The sequence below is a fragment of the Dysidea avara genome, chromosome 14, assembly GCF_963678975.1.
Source record: "Dysidea avara chromosome 14, odDysAvar1.4, whole genome shotgun sequence".
Taxonomy (NCBI): Eukaryota; Metazoa; Porifera; class Demospongiae; order Dictyoceratida; family Dysideidae; genus Dysidea; species Dysidea avara.
The window spans coordinates 7,092,004-7,109,845 of record NC_089285.1 but is presented as its reverse complement, the minus strand read 5'-3'; the positions used below and the strand labels follow the sequence as shown (position 1 = coordinate 7,109,845).

The 17,842-nt window shown below is 39.1% G+C and overlaps 2 protein-coding genes across 2 annotated transcripts; both read right to left on the bottom strand.

Moving 5' to 3' along the window:
• Window positions 1–2,424: 2,424 nt before the first annotated feature.
• Window positions 2,425–12,890, bottom strand: LOC136244493 (E3 ubiquitin-protein ligase CHFR-like). Its single transcript, XM_066036087.1, has 15 exons — window positions 12,710–12,890; window positions 11,758–11,897; window positions 10,986–11,049; window positions 10,525–10,693; window positions 10,022–10,253; window positions 8,566–8,664; window positions 8,230–8,308; window positions 8,100–8,164; window positions 7,166–7,266; window positions 6,327–6,404; window positions 5,126–5,397; window positions 4,724–4,876; window positions 4,226–4,342; window positions 3,266–3,341; window positions 2,425–2,584 (listed from the first exon to the last, which is right to left on the bottom strand). The coding sequence occupies exons 1-15, from the start codon at window positions 12,813–12,815 to the stop codon at window positions 2,545–2,547; spliced, it is 1,791 nt and encodes a 596-aa protein (XP_065892159.1). The 5' UTR covers window positions 12,816–12,890; the 3' UTR covers window positions 2,425–2,544.
• Window positions 12,891–14,018: 1,128 nt separating this feature from the next.
• LOC136244894 (uncharacterized) lies at window positions 14,019–15,059 on the bottom strand. The gene has a single exon (XM_066036434.1). It carries the CDS (start codon window positions 15,038–15,040, stop codon window positions 14,153–14,155), a length of 888 nt encoding a protein of 295 aa, XP_065892506.1. The 5' UTR covers window positions 15,041–15,059; the 3' UTR covers window positions 14,019–14,152.
• Window positions 15,060–17,842: the final 2,783 nt, after the last annotated feature.

Here is a 17,842-nt window from a genome sequence, read left to right as displayed (position 1 = left end):
ATCAATTGTTTGATCCACAATGAAAATTTTCGGTATTGCAATGTAGTTACTGCTCAGTAAAGCTGATTCCAAAGCTTTCAGAAAGATGTAAATTTATTTTATAATTATGGTATCCAAAATTGGTAGGTTAAATTCATCAAAGTGGTAGTGTTTATGCATATTATAATAAACAATCAATCCAACATGCTTACTACCTCAACGACCAACTTCATCAGTATGTGCCAATACAATATAGACTCTGGAATAAATGTGTCTTACACGTTTGTTGAAAGTTACCATTACACTAATTTGTTGCGTTGCAATATATACTCTCAAAATTCTTCAGCCAACACAAGGCTTTTAGAGCACTTGTGTTACAAGAGTATATTATATAAATAGACTACAGGTATCAAGTGCTGTGAGGAATCCCCACACTCATATACGTCTGCTTTAGAGAAAATTCAAACTTGTGTGACAAGCAGGTACAACTGCTAGTCATGCTCACATTATTTAAGTCCATAGTGAATGTTGTCACAAGCTCCATTGGTCATCTCTTTCTAATCACCATAAGTGTCTAACAATATCTGGTCACTCACGTCACCATGTATGATGTGCTGCACCATCAGAACTTTCTCCTAAATCCCAGAAAATTTTAAACCTTACAAATGGGTTTATATCTATTGAAATTAAGCATAAACTTCCATAATGAATATCATAATTATAGGATAGAGTTAAAAGCTAGTGTCATTCCAAACTGTAGTGGGTATGCTACTAGCACAGCAGTGGTACAAAATCAAGTTGCAAAAAAATAATTACAGGCTATGGTAAAAGTATGACTGCATGGTCTTTGCCAAATGTTTCTCATCGTTGTCATTGTGGAAAGATATTTACTGTTGACCATATAATGATATGTCCAACTGTAGGATTTCTAACTATTCATCACAATGAAATTCATGACCTCACTGCCTCACTCTTAACTGAAGTTTGTCATAATGTTGCCATTGAACTTTGCTTACAACCTTTGAATGGTGAGAATTTTTCCCACCGTACTGCCAAGGATAGTGCTCGTGCTGATGTTAAGGCAAGGGGTTTTTGGACGGCTAACCAGGATGCCTTTTTGATGTAAGGATTTTCTATCCTAATGCATCTTTGTACCATTCAGCTTCCCTTTCATCTATTTATTATAAACATGAGCAGTCTAAGAAGCAAGAATACTGTGAACGTATACGTGAAGTTGAGCATGGAGTTTTTACCCCTTTAGTGCTCTCTTCTGGTGGTATGGCATGTGAAGGTGCTTTTTTTACAAGCAGTTGGCTGAGCTTGTGAGTCATAAGCCTGTGGAAAGCTATTCAGTAATTATGCATGGGATGGCTAAGGTGCCAGCTGTTCTTTGCCTTATTGAGATGTAGCATCCTTTGTATCAGGGGAAGCGATTCCTCTTTTGGAAGGCCAGTGTGTGATGATGCTTCTCTTGCTGTGGCCAAGGGGGAGCTGCAGCTGGATTATTAATTGAACTAGTCTTAATATATATATATTTTAAATTAATTAACATGAAAAAAGTATGTGCAAACTATAGATGTCACATGCTGGTTAAATATTGCAGACTTGTTTCTGTGGCAATGAAAAGTATGATTGCATGTATGTTGTGTCTACTGCAGGGAAGAATGGCTATTACCTACAGAATTGAAAACTAGCTATAGACTAATAGGTCCAGTGCTAACTATATAAGTTAGTCGAAGGCATGTACCAGCACTATCACCCTAGCCTGTTGTTTCTAGTGTGCATGGCTGATGCTAAACAAACTTGCATTTGCAAATTTTGTATGCTATGATCTCGTCATTCAAACTGTGCTGCTTCCAGATATGATGGGGGTATGCATGCAGCAGTATGCTTAAAGTGGCTCATATTGTCCTATAATCTCCTCATTAGAGTCACCTATATGTACTTCAGCTGGCACATACTCCCCATCATGTGACTTTTATGCTGAGGTTGCAGCAGGCACTGTCAGTTGATCAGAATAATTCATAAACCTATTCACGTTCAATGGTTGAACCTTTTAAAATGTTCATTATTTCAGGGAGTAGCTGCATAACTTTTACAATGTTGAACTTGATTACTTAGCTAAGTAAGCTATGATAGTCCATTAATTTCCAGGTCTCCAATGCAGTCCCTGGTGAAACATTCTTGACTGTTCTATTAGAGTATTTTAGTGCAGATGACTTCTCTATCAGAGTGTTTGGATTGCTGAAAATAAACTTGTATATTGATTGACATGAAGGTCTTTATCAAGTATCGTCATTGGTCGGATCCAACAATGCTGCAAAGAAGTAAAAATCAACTTGTATATTGCCTATATCAAGCATTTTCTGTTGGTCATTCCTGTTCCCACTTTCTGTTCCCATCCTGTTTCTGCTTTCCTACTTACCATTAGCATAGCCATAAAAGTTACTAACACAATCTAGTTATCTTTCAAATTACTGTGGACACATAATTAAGGACATTTTAAATTAAAAAATATATAACACTTTAGCTTATAAACACAAACACTCGTAACAGTAAATTTGTTCACGAGAACCTTGTCTGTTCACATACGTGATTGTAGCGTCTAGAAAACAATAAGATATGACATTAAATTGATGACATAACATAGAATACTAATTTTATTACTCAGAGGTTTCACGTACTTAATATGGAACAGACTGAGTAAAAACACTCTACGTTAGTATTTTTGCCTGTGGGCAATGCTGGGAACACTGACTCACATATGATAATGTTTCAGGATACATGGCTATATCTGCTTAACTATAAATTATTACAGAACTTTTACTTCTTTACTTATCCTACCCACTCTCTCCCCAACATGAAGCACTACATTTTTATTGATTTAAACACAACACACCAGGACAGGCAAAAAAGTGGAGGACCAGAAGTTATTTTGTTACATTGAGTAGTATACATTAAGTGGGAAAAATGATGCACTTGTCATAGGAGATAAACACATGAATGCTCTACATATATACTGCAGTAAGACTAACGATGCTCATATATGCAAATATGTGTATACAGTACTTCCTCAATTATCCGACCCCTTGGGACTAAGAAATGTTCAGATAATCAAAAAGTCAAAGCCCATTCATTTATATACACAGCCCTGTCCAAATACTCTAATAGAACAAATCTTAGACAAAATACATTTCTACTGTTTGGATAACCAAAGGTTTGGATAATCGAGAGAGCATTGTTTATGCACTCCAAACAGTTTTTATCCAATGTCTGTACACTGTACCTGCAGTGGTCAGGGTTGTGCATCTGTGTTCGGCAATTTCTGCCCCAATGACAATCTCCTCTACGATGAGCCTCCACTAATATTTAAAGTTAAACATGATATAGTGTACAGTGTAATAACAGATTTGGTTAGTCTAAAGTATTGTATATTGAATACATATGCTGACTCAAATTATGGCTTAGACGTTTACATAATTCTTTCAAGTGACCTGTCTGGCCACTAAACGAAACTGGCAGCTATATGATATATATATATATATATACATATATATGTGTGTGATCAACATTTACGAATCAACTTCATACCGCAGTGTTCTACTGCATATTTCAAGCTTGAAGGGAACTCTATGAAACAATCTTCATTTCATTGTCTATATAAGTGCATGGAATTGATAGAAACAATGACTACGCTCAAAACCAGGTGTTCATTCTCAGGGCCGCCCACAGGGGGGGGGGGGGGGGGGCAACTGGGGCATTTTGCCCCGGGCCCCAGCCTGAAAGGGGCCCCAGGAGGCCCCATGAAGGGCCCCCTGAATACCTGTTTAAAAGATCGATCTCCTCTAATAGAGCAGTCAGATCTAAATACTCTAATAGAGCAGTCACAGTATTCTTCAGAGGAGCAGTGTAGCAAGCTTATAGATAAGGAGATATGGTTGGTGATGGGTAGTTATTGTCATTGCCAGCAGGTTGTGACCTTTTTTTTTTTTTTTCTTTTTTTTGGTCTTCACCTTACAACTTGGGTCAAGGGCCCCACTTTAAACTCTTTGCCCTGGGCCCCTTAATTTCTCTGGGCGGCCCTGTTCATTCTATTCACAATCTGGCATTTAATTCAGTTGTATTATATGAGACCAGCCATAATTTGAAACTCAAGAATATACATATGCACATGAACGGGACTAAAGCCAATCAAACAAGCATTCAAACATTCAAATAGATATACACAAATATGCACAGCATCTACCTGGAAGGTCTTCTGTAGGTATTTTAGATCGGTATATGTATGTTAACTCTGAGAGGATTTTAGTGAAACACTCTTTGCAGATAGGCGAGGATGATGTGAAGGAGCTTAGTCCACTAGCTGTAGGTAAAAATAGTAGTACAAACAATAACATACTGTACAAGCACATAATGTTAAAAGTTATATACACTGCAAGTAGTTATGTACAAATAGCTATCCATAATTCACATACAATCCTACTAATAAAACTAACTATCCGTATTGTTAATTTCGTTCGTCATACCATTTACCTCATACATAGGATGAGATAGTTATATTAACATGGACAGTTTTAAAATAAGTCTTAGCAAGGGTACACAAAGGTTGTATGGTACATTGTAGTACTGGTGCACTCCTGTTGGTTGTAATTTTGCTAGCATTTCAGTCTGTATACCATCTTGTTTCAATAGCCTCATGTTCCACTTAGAAATAGATTTACATGAAAACAATTAGACATCTTACTGGTTGGAGGGTGATATTCTCCATTTTCAAAGTTGGTGATCAACTCTTTGACCATATCACTGACTGAGATGGAGTTGTCCTGCAGGTAACTGCGCAATATGTTAGTCTCAAACAAGTTCTCATTGATACGAGGAACAGCATCAATTGACACATCTAATGAGAGGACCAAATAACAGTAGTAAGACAAGCAGTGGTTAATATTACATTATACACAACATAGAGCAGCCAAAAAATTGTGTGCGTGTGCGTATGTGTGTGCATGTTCGTGTGCAGTGTGTGTGTGTGTGTGTGTGTGTGTGTGTGTGTGTGTGTGTGTGTGTGTAGTATGTATGTGCGCGGGGTGTGTGTGTATGCATGTAGTGCATGTGTGAGTGCATGAAAGAGCAAGAAAGGTTCATAGACCTTTCAAAGGTAGCAGACATCCTCCTCTACATGCCAACCCATTACATCCAGTTTGCCAGTAAGCATTACAGTAATACTTCTCACAGAGTGCACACTTCTGAGAAGGGACATCATCAGACGATGGCCGCAGTGGCATGAACTGCAGACAACATCTACACATTATATGACTGGCAGGAGTGGGACATGTGTAGGGTACACTAGCACCACTACACAATGATGACAAGCCTCCCCTGTAGGTGGGACACTGACGACACACTGCCATGGGTGGAGGCCTGCAAGGAAAACCAATGGTAAAGCTGCAATGGACACATACGAGTATCACTCTACATGAATATACACATTGTACCAGGTGGAATATTTTATTTAAACAGCCAACAGCTCTGGGTACAAGTCTACTATATCGAGAGCTCATTTTGTGGTCATCATTAGAATGGTGGTCATGTCATGTAGGGCCCCAAACTTATTTGCTCCACTTCACTGCATTAGGTACTTCAATATACCACATGCAAGAAAGTACCAATAATTAATAGTTTTTCTATTAGAATTATAATATGTGAGCAGCTAAGCAAAACTCCTGCTATGTTGGCAAAATTTTATTTCACTATAGAAGTACACCGGGCAAAAACACATAAGCTTCATAAAAGTACGCACTGCTTTAATATGTAGTGAAACAAGGCTAGAATCAATTAAACTCTATGCATTGCCTGTTCAAAGGAAGTGAGAATACCTTTGCTTTGTGTTTGTACAGCAAAGAACACAAGTGCTTGTTTAAAAATGAAGTTTAGTATCACTTTCTTAGTATCTTCTTTGTGCACATGGAGCAATACAGGGAAAGCCCCTACAACTTGATGAATTTGCCTGTTCATAGTGAACAGATTCAGCCAAGTTCCAACTACACAGCCTCTTTCTGTCATGAAATAAACGCTTGTAATTTACTGGCTATATAGTTGCTGTGCAAATCGAATTTCCTGCTGTTCTTACTGTCTGTTGTTACAACTCTAAGACTATTCAACATAAAAGAGAAGCAATAAAATGGAACTTGCAGGAAATGTGCAAATATGGCAGGTTTTCACTAAGCTGGTCATAATACCCGTACATAGGCCATAATCTTTCATCACAGACAACTAACTCCCTTACATTTCATGCAAACAACACTAGTTCATTATTTGGTACGTGTCTACAATGAAACACATATACATACATGAATGGTGTGCCAAACACCGATGCTCCAGTGGCTACTATTCCAGATAATGGTGAAGCAAACGTGAATGCTCCTCCTCTGTAATATGGACAAACACAGGTAATGTCACACCTGCTCATATAATTTTACAAACACAAAATATAAATACAATCCCATTGGGAATAGAATATTATTATTATCCACACAAAAACAGCCAAGCTGTGAAAAAATGGTGCAGCCTGAAAGCCTTGGGTGAAAAAAGTTGTGAAATCAAAAGTGGCGGCCAAGAAATGGCTGCCATGATGTTAATGCTAGTAAATTTTAACAATGCACACAGCCATTACTAAAATTTTTTTGGCATTAACATTATTGCAGCCATTTGTTGGCCACCACCTTTGATTTCACAACTTCTTTTCACCCAAGGATTTCAGGCTGCACCATTTTTTCACAGCTTGGCTGTTTTTGTGTGGATTTCATTTCTTTTTGTACTTTATAAGGCCCCAAGAAAAATCAAATCCACGATATCATGGTTAAGAAGAAAAAAAACGAAGAAATGAAAATGAAACTTTGAACACCCATATCTCGTAAATGGCTGTTGCAAATTTGATCAATTTGCTGTGTGGCCTATCCTACCTGGCGGACAGTCATACAGCAAAAATGGTGTGCTTTGGAGAAGAGCTATGCATGCATGAAAAATCTGTTTTCTTCCTGTCAATATACTCATGGTGTGTGGTGTGCCTGCTTTCTTAGCCACACAACACACTAGCGTGTCTTGATGTTACAACATAACAATGCCTGTACGGAGCTTAGTATTAGAAGATATTTACAACACAATTCCAATCAGCTACAACTCAACCTACGAGCTCCGGTCATCATCCTCCTCATCTTCATCACTGTAAGTGTCCTCATCTTCATCATCATCTTCATCAGGATCATAACGACGATGTCGCTTGGGGTACAGCTGTGTACAAATAATTCAAATAGTGACTGACTTTGATAAAAATTCATGTAGTGCCTAACACACACTACACTACACTACATACACACACACACACACACGTACGCACTACACAAAGCATAGTCTACACGAAACACAACTATTGCCACCCAGTGAACCAGCACTGGAATTCCTGTGCACCACGCAGCCACTTCTTGAGCCTTGCACAGGAAAATCCTTCTGGGGCAGGGCTAGTAACCCACAGGGGGTCTCATGGAGAACCTGAAGTTCCACAACAACCCCAACACTGCTAAGCAAGACAAGGACAGTTGGGCATTCGCTTCCCCAGTAAACACCAGGTACCCATTGATGTTACAGCTGGGTGGACTACTTTCTCAGGTAACACCAGGCCACGAGATCCTCAATATATATAGCTGGGTATATTGGAGAAATGTGGGTAAAGTTCTTGCTCAAGGAAACAACAACACCAAATTGGCATAACCGGGCGCTGAATTTGAAACCTTTCGATTACCACGCCAATGCTCTAGCCAATTAGCTATGCTGCCTCACACGTACTACACATATATGTACACACACACACACTGCACACGCTACACACACACACACACACACGCACACACACACTGCACATGCTACACACACACACGCCACACACACACATGCTACACACACACACACACACACACTGCACACACACACGCTACACACACACACACACACTACACACACACGCGCTACACACACACACATGCTACACACACACACACACACACACACATGCTACACACCCACACACGCTACACACACCCACGCTACCCACACGCACACACACACACCATGTCTTTTGTGATTTTACTCTTGCTATCCAGTTCAGCCAACTCTTCATCAGATCGTTTCTTTTCTACAATATATACATAAATAATTATTACAGGGTACACAACAACATATACTCTGGTCTTCATTCACCTGGATGAGCCTTGAGGAAAGAAAGTGCTAAATTGTTGACTATGTGATTCTTACTGATTCTTTCAACACGTAGCCGACACTACAAAATTTAACACATGAGTAATAAAAGGTGCAGTATATGCTATTTAACTAGGTAATCCTTGAATACAAACATGCTAAGTTATACCAACCCATCATTGAAATTAAGCAGGATATAAAAGTGGCAAGTTTGACTTCACACTGTCTCACCACCATGTCTCTTTATTTACATACGTACTTACATACTATATAATGGAACTAGCTAGATAGACACGTCACTATGACAGTTACAGAAAGTGTATATTGTATGCCACTAACCTGTGGACACTCATTGGACCGATCCATCCAACCAGAATAGCATCCAGCACAGTAGGAGTGCATACAAGGCTGGAGGCTGATACAATCATGAAGAATCTCCTGCAGTGAAACATGTATTGACTGACTGCTCTATTAGAGTATTATGCTGTATGTAGTGATTGTGTTGTTAGAGTATGCAAATCATTTCTTGAAAAACACAAATTTTAATAATAACAGCCTGTTGTACTGACATAGTTCAGATCATCGTGTCTCATGTGCTGTATTAGTATGAACAACACTTATTATATAATAGTTACCATCCTCTCTAATGTTGTAGTTATAACATAATTGTGACTGGATCTATGAAAACTATTCTTATCGCCCAAGACAGGAAGTTTGATTTTTTCACGCAAACACAAAGCTTAAGGAATGTACTATCAAATTTCACTGTCACAGAGTAAAGTGGTCTGCTTTTGCTGGCTGCTTTTTTAAAGCACAGTGGCGAGTCGTACGAGTGGTCTGGAGTCTTGATGGTGCCCTGCCCAACCAGAGGATGGCTGTGTGTGGCTGTACAGCTCCGTGGAGTTGGACAATGACCTGTGCTGTAAATTTTCTTTCATTTTAGCCAGTTCTGAGCCCTGAATGGCCCATAACGTGGCCTAATTCATCCCAACACATTCCTTTTCAATTTTTGAACACCATCTTGCCCGTCTTCCAGGCCCCCTCCCCTCCCACCCTTCTGGAGCTTGCCTGATACAGACAACCTCGGTTTAAAAACTTATCTAAAATGGTGGGAAACTTAGCTGTTGGCTACTTCTTCAGTGGATGATCTGGAAGGTAAGAAATTGCTGTAAAACGTGTGAAAATTTGGTATGCGTAGCTACCACCACTGGCCAGCTACAACACTCTGAAATTTAAAACCGACGTTTCTCGATACTTTTAAATGGGCGATAAGACCGGTTTTCCCACGATTATGCTTGTTATGGATCCACCCAGCCACACTACCTACGTAGGTTAATACATTACATACTAACTAAATACACAGCAGCAGCAGTTAGAGACAGTCATACATGTGTTAACAAAGCTGCATAGTAATTCAAAGTATTCAAGAGTGCATGTGTGTGTGTGTGTGTGTGTGTGTGTGTGTGTGTGTGTGTTGTGTGTGTGCATGCGTGTTTATTTTTCCACAATAATTCTGCATACCATCTCAATGATACAATAACAGGTAGTGTTACATAACAGAACAGTGGTACTCAGGTTTTACAGTAGTTAGTCTCTCTGCTATGCTACTCATACCATGCATCCATTTTATTTAGGTGCACAAGTTCAGTAATGAATATTAAATTATGAAAACCTGAATATCAAACAGCTCAAATTATGGGTTCATATTAAGTCATCCATAGTTAACAGAGTCACGAAGTTGCTAATTTCATCAATTGTTGACATGCATACACCACACCGTAGTCATGCTCGTTACCTGACATATTCCACACAATAGTATGTCTTCCATTGAGTTCTCTCTTGACATTGTAGGAGTGGATTCCTTTGCTTTACTTGTCTCCTTCTTTATCACTGACTTCTCCTTGGTAGTTTTCTCCTTGGTTGCTTTTCCTTTAAGTGATTTTTCTTTGGCTGCAATCTCTTTTGCAACTGGCTTAGCAGCCTCTAATTTGATGTCCCCAACTTCAACAGAGTCTGTTTCGTCTTTGCTGATAAGAAGAGACAGTTAATGCATGTAGTACCTGTACACCCAAACAGACAGACGCATATAGGCAACCCAGGTATAACAAAGTCACTGAGGTATGTAAGACAGACTATTACTTGAAACTCTCTGTGCACAATTGTATTAAGCCAAATTACTGTATTGGACAACTGATTTCACGCTGACTGATACACAAAATAGCTGCTTCAATTAGTCCACCTTACAGTGCCTCAGCTAGACATGTTTCCCTGTAGTATAAAGTGTTTGTCATTCCATACCTTTCCTCTTCCTTCTTCACTGATTCAATGGCTGCCTTCTTAGCAGGTGGAGGATGAGAGTCGCCATCATCACCATCGTTGTAGTCTAGTGTGAGCTCTAAAGTGGCTTCTTCCTCACCTTCACCATCATCCTCTGCTGGTCTCAATTCAGTGTACTGGTATGATATGTCTGAAACATCATAACATGGGATAGGGAACTCTAGTATATGATACTATACAACATACCACACAAACGATGCAACACACAAAAGATATATGTCTCCCCATATACATAACATATTACACACTTTACATATTTCATGAGTTAGATGGACTGCCTTTGCACCAACTCTAGCACTGACTGTCAAGCTGTATAATGTCAGCAACTAAAAAGTTCACTCAAGGGTGCTAGAATCAAGGGGATCCTCAGATGAATGGTTTCAACACACAACATATACAGTGTACAGTGGATGGGAACTTACTGTCTTCTGCATGATTCTTCTTGGACACAATTTGAATAATGTCGCCATTTCTTACTTGTTGTACCTGTTGTAATATTGTGTACATAAACACACACACACCCACACACACACACACACACACACACACACACACACACACACACACACACACACACACACACAACACACACACACACTCACATACACACACTACACTACACTAAACATAGACACACCACACACTCGCACACTACATACATACGTACATACCACAAGCAAAAAAAACAAAGCCTTCAGTTTCCATGCAAAACCATAAACAGCTCTGGGACACCTGTGTACCATGAGTCAGTGCAGACAAATCCTCCTGTGGTAGGGCTAGTAACCCAGAAGAGACTGTACCATGTCCATGATAAATGTGTGGGCACCCGAGTCCCACCTGGACTTTCACTCACCACACCAGATTTGGAAAGTTGGCATTTAATTCCCCAGTTTACACCAGGTATTCAGCTGGGTGGGCTGCTTCCTCAGTTGACACCCGGCCACCAGGTCCTCACTTAAACAGCTGGGTAGACTGCAGAAATGTGAGTAAAAATTCTTGCTCAAGGAAATAACAACAACACCAATTTGATGTAACTGGGTATTGAACTTTTGATTACCAGGCTGGTGCTCTAGCCAAACACACACACACACATACATGCAGGCACGCGCACACAAACATACACGCGCAACATACACGCGCGCACACAAACATACACACGCGCGCACACACACACACACGCGCAATACAAAACACCTCATTTCTCCTTATTCTTTTTCCATTGATCAATGTGCCATTAGAACTAGTATCTTTCACCAAGACTTTACCCCTGTCATCTCTGATCAGCACACAGTGTCGATTTGATACCAACTTGGAATTAATAGATAAACCACAATCTGTGAGGTGAAAACCAACAGTAATTCTGATAATTTATTTCTATTGGATTTGTATACAGACAGGACACATAGGAGATCATTTTTCATTATTCACTATGAAGAAAAAATATAGTGGAATCTCTCTATAGGGGAGTTTGTGATTTGCATGTACTTGAGATATATGGAACATAATAAAATTCCTTGGGTGTAAATGAGGTCACAGGACAAAATGTCTAAAGGCAGCTTTGTCAGGTACTTTTATGTGTTAACGAAGATCAAGAATTGGTTGCTAATGTAATTGAAAGCATTCTAGTGGGATATTTAGTGAGAAAACTTGCTAAGTGGGTAGTGCCCAAGCCTGGTATGGACATTGGCATAACAATGTTAGTGTCAAAGCTTCAAAGCTCAAACTCATTGCTGTGGATTGGTTAACAATATTTAGTGTTCAATTACAAAATCAGGCTGCTTATTTAATACCTCAACCTCAATATCACCAAACAACTGAAGTCTAGGTTTCTACTGAACAAGCAGTCTGATTTTAAAACTAATGTGAGATGCTGTTAACCAATCCACAGCAATGTTGTGTCATCGGTTTGAGCTCTGAAGCTTTAACAGTAAGGTTTTTATGTCCCACTAGTCTAGTACCTAAACCACAAGGTCTTGTATCAAAAACCATAGATACTTTATGCAAAAACATAGACTATGCGCACCCCGCCCATTTTCACATCACCTGCGCTTATATTTAAGATTTGTATGACTTAGCGGTTGTACGTTGTAAATGCTCAGCTAACGTTGTCAACAGAATGGTGTGCTGTCGGGTTTTCAGTTCATACCTTTGGATCTACCGATTACAAACTCGTGGCCGATCACAGGAATCCTTTCGTCTTCACCTCCTTCCTTCACTACCAACAGTCCCCACGGCTCTTCTAATGCATCCATTGAAGGGTGTATCGGTAGGCCAAGGTCGGCTTTAATCTTCGGCGCTTACACGAAATTATTTTACTTGAGCGCTAAAAAGTAAATCCAAAGTAGAGGCGCTTATGTCGATCGCTGGTAAAGATCTATGCGGTATTACCGCTAATTATCAACATGGCTGTAAACCTGTACTTGATTTTTGTGTGACTGTACTATTAGAGTATATATTAAAAGTGAAAAGCTTTTTGTTAGCTTTTAGCTACGCAGCAGTTACATACAATGAGATAATGAACTTTCGTAGCTTGGCCTCATGAATGCATGCAAGATTGTAGGGCCCACCATGTGCCAGGCAACCTTTAAGTTACTGCACTTTATGGTTATGTCTTTCTCTGATAATTAGTGTGAAATACCAGCTAGGGTTGCTGTTTAAAGGTGCATGAAGTAATGCTGGTAAACATATATATCTCATGAGTAGTACATTATAATCATTTACTAACAAACATGCAATTCTTGTAATACTTTGAAAGCATCGTTATTACCCAACAAAAGTGTGTGGACAGATTTCTCATCCTACCCTTGTCATTTTCTGCCTGGCCACCTCATGGCATCATATTGCTGCAATTTGATCATTTGTGGGACACATTTGGATGTCACTTAAAAGATTTGAGAAAATAGTCCCAAGCAACTCATTTTAGAGTAGATGGTGTAGCATGGCCGGACCACTTTGTGTGGGGGGTAGGGATCCACACACAAAAGAAATGAAAGTGGTCTGGCCATGTTAGCTACTCTAAGCTATGGCAGTTATAATGACGCACTTAACATGCTGTAAGATGTACAATGTATATTAGCTGTACTGTTTGCGTTATTCAGTTTTCCTTGTCATTGTGTGATCTCAATCATTCTGAGGTTTAGCTCATTCTTCAGACCGTTAGTATTCAGTTAATGCTTGATGTAACAGAATATCACAACCTGTGACTAATTTAATTTAACTGTATGGTTTACATCCTACTGACCTACACTTTCTAACTCTTGTGATACACCTGGCTTTCTGAACCCATATTCTTTAGTTTGTTCCTACATTTTAACATTAAACTTTAATTGTTAGATTCACAACATGCACTTGTAATATGTTTAATTCGAAACCTGCGGCATGGGCAATATTAATTATATATAATATATAATATCATAAAACCCTCCCATGCATGTATATCATGATAATTGTGACAAAATTTCAGTGTTAAAACATTTGCTATTGATCACATCAAAATGCATGTATGATAACATGAATGTATTTTATCTATGTGTGAGAACATGAGAGTGTAGAGTAGAGTGTAGCAATGTCTATAGAGTTGCAGTTGCTATTACTGTACAAAGAGTTGAAGTATGTCAAATGTGGCACCTTCATGGTTAAATCCCTCATCCTGGCATAGTCTGACTTCCAGGTCTCCACTTTGTGCGACAGCAAACTGTCTGAAGAACCATGGCATCCCAACTGCAGCACAGCAGTTGTTGTTATTGCTCACACACCCGTCACCATCCCATAGGGGGTCATCGGTGAAGTACATGTTAGGGTCACCCCCACTACGGACATTGTCACCACTCTCGCAGTAATAGTCATTGCCTACAAAAGAGTTTGGACTTGGTCCTGGGAATGAAGCACAGGGGCAGTTTCTTGATGGGCTGTTACGATGATCATCATGTCCCACAGCATAGGTCCACACATGCTGACGAGGGGTTCCCTCTGTGATGGCTATTCCATCAGCATAGCCGTTATCTATACTCCTACCACCACTGAATGCACCTGGCTCCCCTTTCTGGTATCCCCTGGCTTGACCACAAACCGTAGAGTACTGGACACCATATACATTGAATGTTGTACCATAGCATCCTGGAGTGTTGCTTGGTGGTTGACACATGTTGATTGCATTCATTGTCACTTGATCCCATGGTGCAGGACATGCATCACCACCATTGATGTCAAGATCAACAACTCTCATCCAACCTCCCTTGTGACCACCACACTCCAGTTCCATATCACAGTAGACTTGATGTGTACCAGTGGCAGTTTGGATCCAGTAGTCACCTGACACTCCTCTGCTGGCCTTGTTGATCTGGTAGATGTCATTACAAGACTTTCCAGGGTTGGTCTCCATCATTCCCAAGCTAGTACAGAAGTTGGAACAGACTTTTTCTTGAGCTGTTGCTACTAGACATCCTGCCAGGATCACTAAAACAGTGGCTGTTATCATCTTGCTCACTCCAACTGCAACAGTGATAATTTCTGAAATGATGATGGCTTGCCTTCAGTGCATTTTAAACAACCAATTGCATACATACAGCTGCTGTAATCCATGCATAGCTACTACTATACATCACCTAATGGCTGCGGTTTTAAGAGAATTAACCAGTACATTTGTGTGCTTCATATATTCAGGGTTAGTGCAGCTATACTGAGCTATTGTTATAAAAATTGTATTACTGCAGTAGGAAATTCTGCACTTTATTATAATTATGTATCAGTTGTGTGTAAGGTAGTACTGTTAGCATTAAGGGTACATTTTAAAATCACTTTACTGAATAGTAGTTTTTTATAAGTTTGTGAGTTTTAATTGAGTAAAGATAAAACAACTTGCTACAGGCCCTAATATAGAGAAACACACCTCTAAGTTATTGCATACAGTAAAGATATCATTAGAGTTGCATGCATGTTTACCAGAAAATGCAATTGAAGCCACCATAATCTTATTTCCTGATTCCAAATGAAACACTTACATGTGTTAACACAATTCCAACTGAAACATTCACAAGTGCCAACACATTTGCTATAGCTGTGCTGGTAGTACACTTATTTGTGACATGTATTCACATTAATAAGTGATACTCTCATTTAACTTATTCATTGCAATGTGAACAGATTATATGCATGCATTCACATCTTATATTTACAGTAGTTGTAGGCTTGTTTGGAAATGGTACAGTAGAAATGTGACTATAACACTGACAATACAGAGTCTAAATGAATGTACAGTAAATAGCCAGTGAACTCAATGTTTTACTGTTCAGTGCCTAGTTCACCCATGCAGACAGTAACAGGCAGTACTATAGCACTTGTGTGCATGCTGTACAGTATAATGCATGCATGCCAACAATGATATTTCATAGACAACTGGATAATTATTAAGTATAGACACTGTTTCTACATAACAACACCCATGCAGACAAAAGGTGTGAAAGTCACTGATTAGTACTTAACCTAAATATGCTTAAAGGAAGTATGAGGAAAGATAATGGCTGCATGGAGTCCCTTACAAACTAAATGACGATAGCTATCATACTTAAGAAGTTTTTCTTGACCTCAGGTGTGTGGTTATATGAATTATGGAGAGGCATTGTCATCACAAAGAAATTGCAAGCAGTGTACTATTGTATTCTTGTGCCCCATGCAGTTATCATACAGTAATAGTACTGCATGTATTCATACAATTTACACAGTACAGATGTATTGTATATTAGGGATCATGGTGGTGTGGGTTTTTTGGCCAGAAACATCACTAAAAATCCAGCTTCACAATACCATCCTGGTGCCTTGGCAGTATTGGTTAGATATATATAACCAACCCTAATAGTGCCTTCAGTATGACCATTGACCATAGATGCTTCCAGTAGATTGCTACAAAATTTTAAAATATATATTCAATGTAATTCTCTACCGACTACCTGACCTTTAGGCCAGTGTAATTTTACAGCTAATAGCTAGGCTATGAACTTGATTTTTCACTGTTTGACATCACTTCAGCCCTACAGTCCCTTTTGACAAACCAAACCACAGTATGTAGAATTCACGCATCATGAACTTATTTTTGTCCTCCTTTGTGTCCCATTGTTTTTGCTGACAGTCCAAGGTGTCAATTTGCAGTAGCGTGAAATGGGAATTGTCCATATATATTCCATGGTCACTGGATTGATTGCAAAGACACTTCTCCCACTATTCTTTGTTTGCAATGCTCGAAATGGGCTGAACATAGCTGAAACTGAAGCACAATGGCCACTTCACTTTTGAATCAGTAATTGATAGTTGGGACATGCATTCATTAACTGGTGCCATCCTTTCTTTTGATGCAGTATATGCGCAGGTTCACCAATCAATTTAATGTTACAAAAATAAACAAACAAGTATAAGGAAAAATTAAGAATTTTAAGTTCAATTAGGGATTGTAGCAAAAAAGTAGGAAACAAGGGAGTCACTTACACCTGCATACATACACTGTAAAAATTTAGTAGTGAATTGCTCTGCCACAATACTCACTACTTTTTGTAGTGAACGTCACTACTTGGTGGTCAATGTAGTGACGTTCACTACAAAGTTAGTAGTGAACGTCACTACACAAAAATAGTGAGTATTGTGGCAGACATTAGTAGTGACGTTCACTACATTTAGTAGTGACGTTCACTAGTTTGTTTTTACTGTGTACTAGTAGGGATTAAATATCCATTAGTATATATACAGGTCTAGGTGACCTCCCTTGTTTCCCTACCTTCCCTAATCGAACTTTAAATTCCTTATACTTGTTTCCTTACTTTTTTTTGTAACATTATTATGACTAGTTAGTGGCGTAGCCAGGAAAAAGTTTTTACTGAGGCAAAGTTTATACATTAACTGGGTCTGACTCAACTGATTCACAAACACTTTCAAGCATGGGTGGTAAAGCATTTACAGGGTTGGATGGAAGAAACTGTTTTAGAAGACTCTGAGCATTTTTCTAAATTTCATAAGTAATGCTCCATGCTTAGTTAATGCTATATATGTATACCATGCTTCAATTATTAGACTAGTTTAATTGTACTCAACAAAAAAAATGACTTACTCTGGAGATATTTTGAGTGGTCAAACCATCTATGGACTGCAACGGAGGTCATAGTCATGCACACTATACTTTTATTGATCTGGTGTGATATTTACGTCAGAGATTATCTCTTTCATGTGATACTCAACTGCATGTGCTATAAGCATGTCAAGTTAGGGAGTCTATGAGCTTGAAAATATCTGCTTT

Bases quoted from the DNA above. Each gene is read 5' to 3' on its own strand.
- LOC136244493 (XM_066036087.1), bottom strand. From the start codon at position 12,815: ATGGATGCATTAGAAGAGCCGTGGGGACTGTTGGTAGTGAAGGAAGGA. The intron at 10,254-10,524 runs GTATGGAATGAC...TCTTCTTATCAG, and splicing joins GTGAAGAAGGAAGAGGAAAG to CAAAGACGAAACAGACTCTG. The intron at 8,165-8,229 runs GTGAATGAAGAC...TATATATTGTAG, and splicing joins TTTCCTCAAGGCTCATCCAG to AAAAGAAACGATCTGATGAA.
- LOC136244894 (XM_066036434.1), bottom strand. From the start codon at position 15,040: ATGATAACAGCCACTGTTTTAGTGATCCTGGCAGGATGTCTAGTAGCA.